Genomic DNA, 14,820 nt, shown 5'->3' on the forward strand with positions numbered 1-14,820 from the left:
ACTTCTTTCCCACTCCTAAGTTTTCCAGTTTGGAAAGGAAACTCCATTGTGTAACTGTGGGCCTCTCCCTTTATATTCCCTTTGGCCCTTGAAATGTGGAGTGATTTATCCGAGTGGTAGAATTAGGGAAGGCTCCGCTCACATCCAATTTCCACTTAGGCCTGAGAGTGCTTGGTGGCAGAGGGCAGATATCCTCCTCTGTGCCCCTCAGTCTATCCCTGTGACGGGTATGCCTGCCCTGGCTGGTGATGCCGACCACTGGTTAGGTGGTCTGCAGTTTCACGGGTTCAGGTAGCAGGCCCACTTGACTCAGGTAACAAGCCAGCCCTCAACCGGGCCTCCATCAGGGATAAAGGAAATATTTTACCATTGACCTTTCCTTATCTTTATTTATTGAAAGCTCCTTTGGAGATGCCCAACATTAGTTGCTGGTTTTACGATCCTTAATGTGTTTCTTAACTTTTCCCAGTCTCAGTTTTCTCATTTTTCAAATTGAGGATTGGTTGATATGAAGATGAAATGAAAATATGCATCAAAAATCTGGCACCAAAGCCAGCGTTAGCCTGAAATCATGTCTCTCTCTATGGGTAGTAGTTTCTGTTTTTTAAAGGACTTTCATTTATGTTAATTCATCTGTTAAAATTTGGCAATTTGTGGGGAAAACACAGCAGAAACAAAAATATTCCAGTGTCAGCACTGGTCCTTCACCGTTATATACACCAAATCAACAGGGCCCGTTCAGTTACAAGAATGCATCTTTATAAACGCCTATGTCTTATTTATTGATTCAAAAATGTTTAAATTCCTATGTTAACAACAATATCACAACTCTCTGTGTATCAACTCAATGGCAAGGACTTTCCCAGGCCTTTCCATTTATTTGTTCTTTGAATCCTCAGAACTGAGTAGCCCTGGGAGGTAATATTATACCCACTTTATAGGTGAGGAAATTGAAGTTCAGAGCGAGACTGAACATTTGACAACACAGCACTGGGTGGCTTTAGTAGAACAGTACATTAAGGAAAAATCCACACTGACTTAATAAGACCCTATGTTCCCATGTCAAAAATGATATGAATAAGCACATCATTTTTCATCTTGGAATTGATGTCAAGGATACTATTAAAATCAAAATGCACGTTATTCAATAGAGTCCAAAGCCTGACTAATGATGATGTCACTGTCTTTAAGAGCTTAATACTTTCCAAAAATAGTTTCTCAGTAGCCTTATTCATCAGAGGAAAGTAAGTACACACTGGCCTTACAAATAAGGACACACCCAAATGCTCAGGTCTGAAAATAAATGTCCAGGCATGGCAGAAGAGAGGCAGGAGACAAGAAAATATTTGCAAAGAAAAGACAGTGAAATCTAATTAACTCCAATATTACATAGTTCTCCAGGTTGTTGTCTCCTAACTTGCAGTGTTGGATGACACCAGTTGAGGTCCTTGTGTGTCAACTCTGCTGCTCCCAGGAGCCAGCAGAAGGTGACCCTGCAGGACCAGGAGGCATTGACAGGACCAGGGTAGGAGGAACCCATGCAGGTGTTAGTCCCCTTACACAAAGAATAGATGACTTGGCCGCATCACTTCATAGTCCAGTGAATGGCAAGTCAAATAAAACCTCACTGAACCGCCATTTCTAAATTAGGGTGATGGGTAGATAATATTAGTAACTGCCCAAATTCACTGTGAGAATGGCATGATCGAAGTGATATGAAAGTCATCAACTTCCTTATGATGAGCATACTTTACTCAAGTCTGCCATCTTTAATTTATCAGAGTGGTCCTGAGGCTTAGTGGTCAGCAGCAGAATGGATTTAAGCAGCCATCAGACCTAATCTATTCTCACCGCTACCATCTAATGTCACCCAATGGGACATTGGACAAGTGAAATGTTCCTCTCAACACCAGTCTCTTTGTAAAGAGTTAATAGTAATGATAATACCTAATCCATCAGGTGGCTGAAAGCATGAAATGAGAAGATCCATTTAATAAAATGTTGTGGCAGATACCGCACTAAGTATTATAATTACTGTCACCAATGGTGGATATCGAGTGAAAGAAATGGCAAACTGCTACAGAAATAGATAGCAGTAGGTCGGTTTGGACATCCAGCAATACTACTTGGAAATATTCTTTTAAGAAATAGATTCCATCTTAAAAAAAAAGTCCAATTCATAGTAAAAGAGAATAGTTGCCAGAATCTGAGGTGGTGGTGGAGGAAAAGGGGAGATATTGATCAAAGGGTATAAACTTTCAGTTATAAGATGAATAAATTCTGGAAGCCTAATGTACATTATGGTGACTATTGTTAATAATAATGAATTATATACTTAAAATGTGCTAAGACAGTAGATCTGAAGTGCTCTCACCACACACAAAATAAATGATAACTACTGGAGGTGATGGGTATGTTAATTAGCTGGATTGTGGAAATCATTTCACAACGTATATATAAATCGATATATCAAAAGATCATGTTCTACAACTTAAAAAACAGATTCCATAAGAGAAAACCTGATTGCAGCAGCAAAATAAAATAGAAATTAAAGGCTTACTAAAGCAGGTCTTTTTTTTCTCCCTAAAGTATTTCTTTTCTCGAAGTCAATTATTTATTACCTCTGAAGACTTATTTGAGATTAGACTATAAAGCATAATGAAGCTGGGTTCTTTGGGATTTCCAAATCTGATTGATTTCAAGATAATTTAGCTATCAACTTCAACAAAATAAGGTGAGTCAAGGTCAGGGTGGAAGCTGAGAGTGTTAGCACATCAATATCCAGCTCAAGGTGTCTAATCTAACCATACTACCTTAAGAAAGTCACAACACCAACTTCTCTGCTTTAAAAAAAAATCTGTAATCTCACGGACCAATCTTCCAGAGGTGTTGAATAGATCACCTGAGTAATGCTGGCAAAGCATTTTGAAGACAAAGAGCAGCATATTAAATATCACTGGTCAAAGGTGCTTATCTTCCAGGGGACTATCTCTAGCAAATCTTTAACCCCAGGCTGGCTACTTTCTGCCACCAAGCACATTTCTGAGAGTCCCTTAGAAATTAGCTTAAAAGAAAGAAATAAGGTTAATTTGCTGATGTGGAGGAAGAGAGCCTATGAGAGGGAGGGAGGGACTGTGAGTGTGTGAGTGAGCGTGGTGTGAGTGAGCGTGTGTGTGTGTGTGTGTGTGTGTGTGTGTGTGTGTGTTGGGTTTGAGAGGTAGAGGAGGAAAGCTATTAGCATAACCAGACTTTTGGATCAGGCATTCTTTTCCTTTTCTCTTACTAAGATAATTGAAAATTGCCTAGGTGAAAAAAATAAATGTGCAATTTCTCCGGAAGGACCCTTCAATACGCACATGACTTGCTAATACATCAAGTAGTATATAGCAAAATACATGACTGAATATACATGAGATCATCGTTAGTCTCAAAAAAGACCAAGTTTAACTGAAAGAATCTGGACTTCCAGGCTGTGAGTATAAGAGAAGAGTTACGAGGTGGAAGATGTGACAGCTGCCTCTGGGTTAAGTGGAAGCTATAAAGAGGTCTCCAATATTGACTACAGAATTTTCTCCACAGATACCATTCAAACAGCCAATGCACTGCTTACACATTGCTTCAGTTAAACCTTCTCAACTAGTTGTTCTTTGAAGCCTTGCCACTTGTTCCCTTAGGCATAAACCACCTGGGTAAATCTGATTTGAAAGGGGAAGTCTGCAAAATGAAGCAATCTAATCAGAGAGGGACAGGGCAGCACAACTGCCCCATTTCTCTCTTTTCATTAAAGTACTTGTCCCTGTAGCAACAGGGCTGAAAGAAAACGTAAGGTGTTCATTCCCAGGTTTGACCACTCCAACAGCAAGCATATAGTCCTGAGAACATATACCCATAAGGTGGCTTAAGACACCTCATTAGAAGTGGGGCGGGGGAGACTGAGATTGACTGGTTTGTATAGTAGGAAAGTCTGGGTGGTCCTAACTCCTGGAGGGGCTGAATCCAGACGGGGCTCAAAAGATGGTAGGGACACTGTGTCTTCATGCTCCACCCCCAGCACTTTGGGTTAACATCATCTTTAGCTTAGCAACCCCCAAAAGGCTGGACAAAGTCTCAAATTTGAGTCTCACTAGATTGGCTAAGACTTTATATTTCACCCTAAAGTAATTATTGTAATCCAGGAAAAGGAATGCTCTGAATGGCCAGGTTTTGGATCCAACCTTGGAGGAGAGGGGGGGATTACAGCCTCTACTAAACTAGTGACAGAGAAATGAATGTGGGTAGAGGTTTGACCATCAGATCCTGTGACTGCCACCCGATTAAGTAGAATGGGTACATACAGGCAAAGACAACCCACGTCCGTAAGTGATTTCTGCTCTTCTCCAATCTTTGAATAACTACCAGAAATTACACTGAAATTAAATGTTTATGCCTCCAGTATATATCACTTGGTCTTACAACTAAACTACTTCTAGGGTCATTCAAAGGAAGTGAAACTAATTCGTTAGCCTGCAAAGTATGTTTAGCCCTCTATCAGGCCTTCTATCTCATATCCAAGTAAAGGTCAAATATTTCCATTCCTTTAATGATGCCTTACATGTCATAATTTTTATCAGGATCATTTTCTCCACAATTTTCATAACTTGTTGCTGAATAGAAGTTGTCAGTTTCTCTTGAAACACATTAAATAAGAACTTCTTATTAGAATTGGAAAGAAGCATAATGAAGACCACATGTCTAAACATAATCTTTCATGCTAAAAATGGATAAAGATGAGGGTACCACACCCATAGGAAGAATATGAACAAGTGTGAGATCCTGGAGGACAGAGCACCCAGTCCTTGGGCTCTTGGCTGGCTTCTCACCCTTACACTGAGCAATGCAGATGTGCAGTGTAGTGGTGTTAGAAGGAGGCAACCGGGAGCCAGATGGCCAGTGACTCTGCCATTTACCAGCTGCGTCCCCTGGGAAGAATTACTCAAGCTGTCAGTGTTTCAGTTTCTTCATCTTTTTCATGGAGCCAAGAAATTAGCTCATAGGGTTTTTGTGAAATGTAAATGAGTGAATATTGGTGAAATTCCTAGAATAGTGCCTGGCACATGGCGGGAGCTCCAAATTGGCTGTTTCACCACCATTAACATAAGCATCACCACCATATCTCCTGACACTTATGGCGACTAATGAATAGTACTCCATTGATGTAATGGGAATTGGCTGGCCTGGATCACACGCAGCACTTACACCAGCCATGCCAGGCAGTTGTTCTCAATGATTATGTCAGACGAAAGGAAGGAACCAGTCTATCATATTCATCTTCGACAACCCGGTTTCAGGGCTTCAGTCATCCCTTTTCTTTCTTTTTGTTTTTTTTTTATTACCTCCTATTTGGAAAGGAATATTTCCTAGCACAGACACTGCTCTAAGACAACCTGACAAACACAAATCGGAGCTTATGGAACAAGTCCATTAGATGTTCACTGACCAATATACAAGATCCCAGCCAGAGTGGCTTTACATCAGTGGTTCCTAACTAGAGGTACATCCCAGAATCACGTGGAGCTTTAAAAAACACAGGTGCCCAGTTACTCCGTTAGGGAGATTCTGATACTGTAGGCATATTGTTTTTCAAAGAGCCACTGATGATTCCAAAGTATGCCTCCCTATTAAGAACTCCCACAAGGAATCAATGGCTTTCAACTTTGGGTGCATTTAAAAATCCCATGCTCCTCTTAGGCGCACTGAATCAGGAACTGAGCAATCATCTTCTTAAAAGTTCTCCAGGTGATTCTCAAAAGCAGTGAGGACTGAGTCACTGCTTTAAATAAGATCTTCTGACAAATGCAAGACATGATTTATTTACATACAATTAATTGATTGCAGGGCAAAGGAAAGCTGAAAGAGTAATGAGTTCATGGATAACCCAGTATCACCCGTTAAAAAAAAAAAAAAAAAAAAGCCTGCTCCTGATTAAGTGGTTTACACACTAATCCTGATTAAGGCCCAAAGGCATGGGAACCAGCTCTGGCCTCCACACCTGCCTTCAACCAGCACAAGTTCTTAGGAGAGTGGGGGTGATGGGACTGTGTGAATTGTCCTGGGTCGCAATTGTTCTTTAACTGTGACAAAGTGATCAGTCAGCAGCAGGACAATACAGAGGCAGCTAAGCTTTGTATGGGTGAGGTCTATGCTTGTTGAAAAACAGAAGCTTAAGGAGAGTTAATGTTTATTCATTTGTCGCCTGAACTTATCAAAGAATCTTTAACTGGGTAAGGACAGGGAACTTTAAATCTGACAGTTATTTTTGTACTTAATTCTAATTGCAAAGTGTGTAAATGAGTTCGAAAGTAAATGCTTCTCATTAGTCTTGCACAGTGTAACTGGACTCTCCCTCTGAAAGCCTCTTTTGAGGAATTAGCTTTTTCTCATAACAAATGACAGACTAGGGACTAAATAGGTTAATACACCTCTTTCAGAATTTGTTTTCCCCTTTCCTCCAAGTTTTTATTTTGAAGGTATTCATTCATAGAAATAAAAAAGTTGAAAAAAAGGTGTAAGGAATAACCATATAAACTCCACCTAGATTCATCAATGAACATTTTACCATATTGCACTCTCTCTACCCCACCCCCATTTTTTTGTGTGTGCTGATACATTAGAAATGAAACAGCTGACTTTACGATTACTTCATTCCTGAAACTTGAGCATGCACACCCCTGGAATAGAGATAGTCCCCTGTATACCTTCAATACTGTTATCACTACTAAGAAAATTAACAAGTTTCCTAATAGTATAGCCAGTACGTTTTTGAATGCCCTGAATTGTCCCTAAAATGTCTTTATGCCTTTCATATTTTTTTTCAGTCTCTGGTGAATTTATCACGAGGTTGTGTGGCCAGGAATAAGGTTATATGCTCATTAAACATGCTCGTTCCTCAGGGAATGCTTGTCAGACCATGGGCTTCTCTGTGGTCATTAAAGAAAGCAACTTCCTGCTTCTGTAGTTATTAACTTAAGGTTTCTTTGTAAAGGTTTCAAGATGTACTAAGGTCTCCTTTCCTCTGACTGGTCTACAGAAGTGTGACATCCACAGAGGTGCTTTTGAAAGCAAAGCACAACAAACTGAACAAAAGATCAGTTTTACTTAAAAAGTTCTTTTTACCCTTGATTTCTTTTCACAAATCCTTCACTTTGAGCAAATGTTGCCCCTCCATTCTACCTAAGTAAGCAGGTCTTGGTAGGAGGTAACATGTAATGAATGGTGTGAGAACCCTCAGACGCCTGTCTCTAGCCTTGTAGCATCACAGACATTTATATTACACTTTAAGGCGATGTGCTGAAATTGAGAGGTAGTGTAACTATGGTGGTCATACGACTGGTGATGGTGATGATGGCTGTGGTCGTCCCAATTTCAGGCCCTTGCCCCAAAGTGAGTATATATTCAGAAATATAAACAAACCATCATTACACTCAATCAAGGATTTGCTATTCCATTATAGAACTAGGCATGTTTTATGTGTCACTGATAACCAAGGAATCTCTTCTCACTTGAAATTTCATGAGTTTTGTGGGGTTTCTTCAAGGCATATAGCATAAAACGCATTTCTCCATTATTTCTCCATTGTTAACAACATATCCACTAATAACATGTCGTTTCAACTCGTAACATGGAGAGTTCAGGATTTCCTGATTAGCACAAGGACCACAGCCAACCAAACGAGAGTTCCTCAGAAAATCTCAACCAATATCGGGGCAACACCTTACGTGCAATAGCTTAGCTTCAATATTTGAGACAAGTGATTTCTCTTGTGCTAACACCCACTTAAACCAGGACATGCTACGGCACCTATAATCATTCCGCAAAGGACGCTTCTGTCTGACCAAACACTGAATAGCCACTGTATTCATCTCTGTAAGGCCTGCTTGCTAAGAATGTTCTAGAGAGTGTAAAGAAATACAATATGTGTTATAGGTCCTTGTGAAATACAATGTACATCTCTTTGTCTGGAAATCAGCATCTCCAGACACGTGGGTACCCCAAAGATCTAACTGTCCACTGCTTAACTTCTAACTTGGTGATGATGCGACTATCGCTTATTCATCTGCTCCGATTTACCTTCATTGTGCTGTGAATAAATAAGTCTAGCATGATTTCACCAATCACTTATATGTTTAAATATTATAAGCCACCTTCAAAATTAGTTCTGTGGTCCAAACAGTTTCAGCTATCATCAACACATTAACAACAAATTAAAAACCAGGTATTATGTATACCTAGAGTAAGAAACCATCTTGAGCCCATATGCAGCAGGACTGTTGTTGGGACTTCTTGTATTAAACTAACATCTATTCAGCCACAATTACTGGAAGAAAGAAATTGCACCAACCCCAAATGAACCTAAGAGAGATTCTGGTAGAAAGCAAAATACTATCACATCTTGAGAAAGTCCCATTACAGGCAGCTTTGAAAGTAAGGGATCAAAACATGAGCAATCTAATTCTTAACTACTTGCGAAAACAAACTGTAGCAAATTCCAACATGCGTACATAGTTTGTTGAGCATATTCAAACATTCATGTGGATGTCAGCAACCTTAGCTACCAATTATTAACTGTCTTTTTTTTAAAAATGGAAATAGATTTGACCTAGAAATGAGAAAGGTATCCATGCCTTCCCTAGGACTTTCTGAGTTTCTCTGTGGGACTTTAGGGACTCACCTGCAGAAGAGAGAGGGCTAGTTCTGTTTACGGTACAACTGATTTTCTCTTTACCTGGCAGTACAGGAAGATTTACAAATGCAAAATCAAACATACAGAAATACAGTTTCTGTCATGGGAAAAAGAGGTTGATTCAAACATACAAAACCAAGTTTAACAATCAAAGAATATTTTTAAAAGAATGCATACCTGCTCTTTAGATGGCACAAGGAGTTCTTCGATCATCATACTGTCCCGGGCATAGGAGCTTCTGTTCAAGGTGTAAGACCTATCCGAACTGAAGGAGCGGAGGCTGTTGTATTTACAGTTAACCATTCAAGAGTGGTAGGTGATGATGAGATGAATAAAAGAAAATTAATGCATGCAACTTTAAGAGCAGGCAGGATGGCTAAAAATATCAACAAAAGTTGTTGAAAAGATATCATCAAAAGTAAAATCCCTTATATTTGAGGAAATTTCTTCAGCTCTAGACAATCTCATGATCAGATTTTGTTTAAAATTAGGCCAATCGGTGTTGAAGATGAAATGCATGAAAACTTTGGATGTTTCACAGTGACAGTAGAACCAACATGACAATTGAGAAGAACCAGATGACTCTAGGTAATTTGATTATTTGAGATTTTTTTCTATGGTAAGATCTTACATGTTAGGGTCTCTTCTCTTTCTGGTCCATATCTATCTAGCTTACACTATTAAATAGAATTATGTCTGCTATAATGGTTCTGTTTAAACGTCTTTAGGAACTAGATATGGGTTTAACTTATGAGAAGTTTATAGTTGCTACTCATGGAAAACATCAAGAAGGAAGCAGTGTTATGAATATACCTTACATGATCTTCTTTGCCATCTTTTTGGCCATTCCATTTGTGGTTATTTTGTCCTTCCTTGCTCAACTCTTTTCTTCCTCTCTCCTACTATGCTTCTCCTTTCCAGCCACTCTCAAATCTTTTACATAGCCCTTGAACTTCCCAGGGGCTATGTAAGCTCCCTTATGTCCTGAAATGCCACTCATCACATTAACCTCTAAACTAAAAACCAACAGGGATAGGTGTGTGTGTGGGGGGAGTGAAATGGGTGGAGGTGGTCAACAGGTACAAAACTCCAGTTATAAAATAAATAAGTCCCGGGGATGTAATGTACAGCATGGTGACTACAGTTAATAACGCTGTATTGTGTGTTTGAAAGTTGCTAAGAGAGTAGATCTTAAAAGCTCATCATAAAAACTGTAACTATGTGTAGTGATGAACATTAATTAGACTTATTGTGATGACCATTTCGCACTATATACATATTTCAAAACATTATGTCGTATACCTGAAATTCATATGTCCTTTGTCAATTATATCTCAATTAAAACAAAAAGCAATAGAGGAAGGGACCCTGCTAACCCTGTATGTATCACATAGGACATGCAGGCTGATGGGGACTAGAGCTAATCTGAGCCTTGGCAGAACACCTTGTGATCATTCCGGAACACAGACGATGGAGGTTTGTGAGGAGCTGCTTCAGGCCACCTCCCACTCACCTCCCCATCTCACCTGCCATGGTAGGCTGTCAGGAGACAGCTTTTCCTTGCCTCCTGAGGCTTCCTGCCCTGTCCTTCTTGGCACAGAGCTGCAGAACATGAAACCGCTTAGCTGCAGGCTAGAATTGGCTCCTTAGCAATGGGGCATCCCACAGCTACTATGGCAGACATACAGCCCCTTTTGTTTTGGTGTCATCTTTTTTGGTACAGGGCACAAGGACCATGGGAAGTTGGCATGTGTCACTGCCTATGTAAGTAATAACCTGTCTGAGTCTAAATTTGGCTGCTTGAATCCTTACCAGTAGACTCAGTCAGACTTTGGCCTTGGCCTTATGTGTGCTTGACAGGGAAAAAGAGCAAAGACGTACATGAAGGATTCCTTGCTTTGCACAGAACGATTTCTTTTCCCCTCTGGGCATCCTATATACTAAAAATTACCCCAAAGTGGGTATTTTTATATCAATATATAGAGGCCCCTGAATTACAGGCACAATTCTAAGTGTCTACACAAATGGGTGAGTATATTTTTCTGGATTTCTAATTTCAGTGCTATAAAATTAGAAATCTTAGAGCCTTAGCTTTCACCAGAATCCTAGGGGGGATTTCCGACCCCAAAATAATCATTCTATCGAGTCATTATTTAGTGCATTCAGCAAATAATTACTAAGTGACTAATAGGAGCTAGTCACAATATTAGAAACTGGATACAGAAGGAAAAAAAAAAGCAAGCATTAGCCCTGCATAGAGTTTACCTAGTAAGTCACATGACTGACTGCTTGCACAGTCAGGCCTTCTGTGCCAATCTTATGACCCATACATAACCCTTCCCTTTTCTCCCTCTCCTATTTCAGTTGCAAACATTTCTTTCTGTTATTCCTGTTTCCAGCCCCTTTACCTTCTTTCAGATACAATATAAGCTTTCTAAAAGCGGGAATTCTCTTCCTATTCTCTAACTCAACACTGTCCAACAGAATTTTTCACATTGATGGACGTGTTCTAAATCTTCTAAATCTGCACTGGCCACTGGCCACACGTGGCTACTGAGCACCTGACGTGTGGCTAGTGACAAAAGAACTGAATTTTTCACCTCATTCAATTTTAACTTGTTTTAATCTAAATAGCTGTCACTGGGGGCTGCACGATTAGACAGTGCAACTTGTGAGTACTCAGAGCAAGGTCCTATTTTGCCCAGTGATGTGACTTGAAAGGCACTGGGCCATTCCATTCTGTACCAGACAGTCCTTTCTTTAAGTTATGGTTCCTATGGTGTATATTAATACGGGTAGGACGTGAGAACAGTTTTATTGTATACGTAGACAAATACTTAAAAGTTTTAAAAATTAATTACACATTCATTGTAATTTCAGTTTTTAAATGTCTATCTAAAATTTGTTGATATTTTTTACACATCCTCTCTTTCTTTCAACTTATGTATGAGTGCCAACTACAGAACAGAGCCCAGAATTGGGAGTAATCAATGAAAAGGCCTAAAAATGTCTTCATTTTCTATGTCTAAAGTTCTTACTCCTGATTGTTCCAGACCAACTTACATTAGACAGATGGAGCCAATTAAATCCATCAAGCTTCACTCTGAATCCTTAATACATCGAAGCAATTTCAGCTACTAAAATTAGACATTATTTGCATGGGGATCTGGAAAGCATTAAATTGTTTTTAACTAAGGTCAATTATATTATTTGTAGCCATCAGTATACCCTAAGTGTTAAATACAGGAAGTGTTAGAAAACCACATGCCTCAAAATTCTAAAATTATACTAATGTACCTAGCACGACTCAAATAGAATAGCAAACAAACAGTCCTTCAAGAATTTTTCTTTTAAGTCCAGTGAAATTTCTCCAGTTCCTTCATGCACTATGCAAACTTTGTTAAGGGAAAGAAATTCCTTAAGTATTCAATTTTGCATAAGTAACATTTCTTATCATACATTTAGTTACTAGCTAATTTTCTCCGAATTACAAAACTGATTTTCTAAAGCTGAGCAGGAAAAAAAAAAAGCACATTGCAGCCCATCACAGCACATCATATCACAATGCTGACGAAAATAAAAATGAGAAATGAGTCAGGGAAAGACAGAGAACACTGTAAAAGCGCTGTATTTTCTTACCTGATCTTGGGACTATTTTAAAGTATTTTTAGGAAAAAACAGAAGTAGGAAAAAAAAATCAGACAGGAAAAAAAGAAAAATAATGTTATGGTTGAATGAATTACACATTTAATGTAATCCTCTTTAAATGTTACACTCAGAATATCATAGTTGACAATACTCTAACAATATCTTAAAAATATATTGGCTTTATAGATTTTATTTTTATATTTGCCTCTGAGCATAACATGAGTTGCTAATGTAAAAAAAAAATGAATTACATAGAGCAGCAACAAATAATAATAATGGTGTAATCAAAACCAGAAGTGTGAAAGCCTTAGAACTGTCTTGGGAAAAAATTATGAGACAATATTCTGGTTTCATCTCTCACTGGATGTCAGCTGCTATAATTTTCTATATACAAATGATTGATTCATTTTATATATTATCTGAGGATGAGTTATTGGATTACAAAAGCTATCAAATCTCTAAATAGAATTTTCCCTTGAGAATCTTTATGATTCTGCATATTTTCAGTTATAACTTGTTGCTATCTGTGATTATCTAAACATTACATAGTTTCAATAAGTTATTTTCCCCTTCTTATTAATGACAACTGCTACAATGAGATTTTAAGCCCTTTTATAAATATATTTATAAATAAAAGATTCTACTAAATTACACGAGGTTCCAAACTCTACTGAAAAAAGACTAACTGGAAGAAAAACATCAATTCAGTATCTAAACTGACTACATCAAGGACACTGAGAATAAACTCCTAGGTTTACTTTGTGGGAAGTGCCATTTACTGTTAGACAATGAAACTTTTTACAACAGATACTTGAACTATAGGAAAATATCCCCAGGGCTCTGGCTTAGGTGGTTTAATTATTAGCTTTAAAATAACCTGACTGTCAGCAAACAAGCTGTTAATCCAACCAGGGAAAGAAGTCCCCAAATTCAGGAAAATGTCCTGTTTCTTTCAACCAGTGTCAGATAAGTTTCAATCAAGGTTTTCCCAATAGAAAAGATTCATGCTTCAGTTTTAAGGACTAAATTTGCCACCATTCCTGTTTGTGACTCTTGGTAAGTCAGTGTTACATTCCCAACATGTCCCTTGTAAACAAACTAATGGCAGAGTTTTAGGAGAGATACTCAAACCGTTGGTAGACAATTCTAATAAACATTATGTAATTTGTTAAACCAAAATTACCTTTTAAGTCTCAATCATGAATTATTCTTTCAGTAACGAAGAGAAAATAGTGAACAATCAACACAAATATTTCTTACTTATTGGAAAGTAATATTTTTCTTTCAATACAGAACAAAATTTAATTTTGAAATGTGGATCCCAAATTGGTTCTCCCAGTTTTGTCAGTGAGCTCTTTTGCCTCTAAGCTCGAAGCATGATTGCCAGATGGGGGAGAAAAAAAAAGAACAATCAACATGTTCAATCACACAAAATTGAGGACTGAAAACCAGGAAAGAAAAATAGCGGAGCATGTATACTGGAATTGAGCACATTTCACCAAATTCACATCCTCATCCAAAGAGCACATTGAGGGGATAAGGCGAAAAATGAAAATGACTTTGGTTTATGACAAATCATGGTTGTCTTAAATTAACTATGAAAAAAAAACAGCAACAGTGAAATACCTGGCAGAACGGGCCCCAAGACTAAAGCCCATGTAGCCCTCGGCGGGCAGAGAATCATCGCCCAGTTCCTTAAGGTCCTGCGGCCCAAGATACTTGTCAGTATCCCCTGTTATGGCATCTTCACCTGTGGATGTACAAAGCAAGCCCATATCAGAAGCTTCCCTTTGGAAAATGTGTCTGTTGTGGAGAAACCCGCTCCTTGGGTCATCAGCAAATCACCCATTCTCTCATATTCATGTTCTCCTATTCCCCTGGATAATATTTGTAACTGCTGTGTAGCAGGAAAAAGTATAGGCAGAGGTTAATTGGCAATTTCGAGAGTGAATTTCATGAACAGAAAGAGTTCCTGGTGTTAAGTAGCAAGTTTAAAACATTTCCCCCATCTCCTTCCTCCCTTCTCAAGCCCTGGCTGACCAGAAAGGAGGGTCTTTTATTTTATGTCAGTTTCTTCACCATGATGAGGGCAGCTTGTTTGAATGGACATTGATGGCAAAATAAAAACTACCTCTTCTTCACCATTCTGGAAATTATATGTGGGAAGCGTACAGACTTTTATTTAAATAGTTTTCTCACACACAGGATTCCAGTTCGGGCCTTATGTAAGAAACGAGCAAGTTCTTTAATCTGAACTGTAACTGTGCAATTGGGGAACCTTGGAACACATCAATTTCAACGGTTTCGAAACCTATCAAACTAACAACTCAGTCCAGCTGCTCCCGAGCTTGAACCCTACTTGGAAAGCAGCTCTACCTTCTATAGAGATCAAATGGGGGTATCAGCAGTTTGAAGAAAGGACTACATGAATTGCTCTTTAACCATCCGTACAA

General features: G+C 38.7%; 1 protein-coding gene across 1 annotated transcript in view; it reads right to left on the bottom strand.

The window, feature by feature from the left end:
- ANK3 (ankyrin 3) overlaps nt 1–14,820 on the bottom strand; it is a 303,291-nt gene that overhangs the window by 78,690 nt on the left and 209,781 nt on the right. The window contains exons 24-25 of the mRNA XM_081075424.1: nt 13,994–14,117; nt 8,897–8,999 (exon numbers count right to left, since the gene is read on the bottom strand). Of these exons, the coding sequence (XP_080931550.1) occupies nt 8,897–8,999; nt 13,994–14,117 (227 nt within the window). The remainder of the gene's footprint in view (nt 1–8,896; nt 9,000–13,993; nt 14,118–14,820) is intronic.

This window comes from Rhinolophus hipposideros (assembly GCF_964194185.1).
Source record: "Rhinolophus hipposideros genome assembly, chromosome: 15".
NCBI classification, from domain to species: domain Eukaryota; kingdom Metazoa; phylum Chordata; class Mammalia; order Chiroptera; family Rhinolophidae; genus Rhinolophus; species Rhinolophus hipposideros.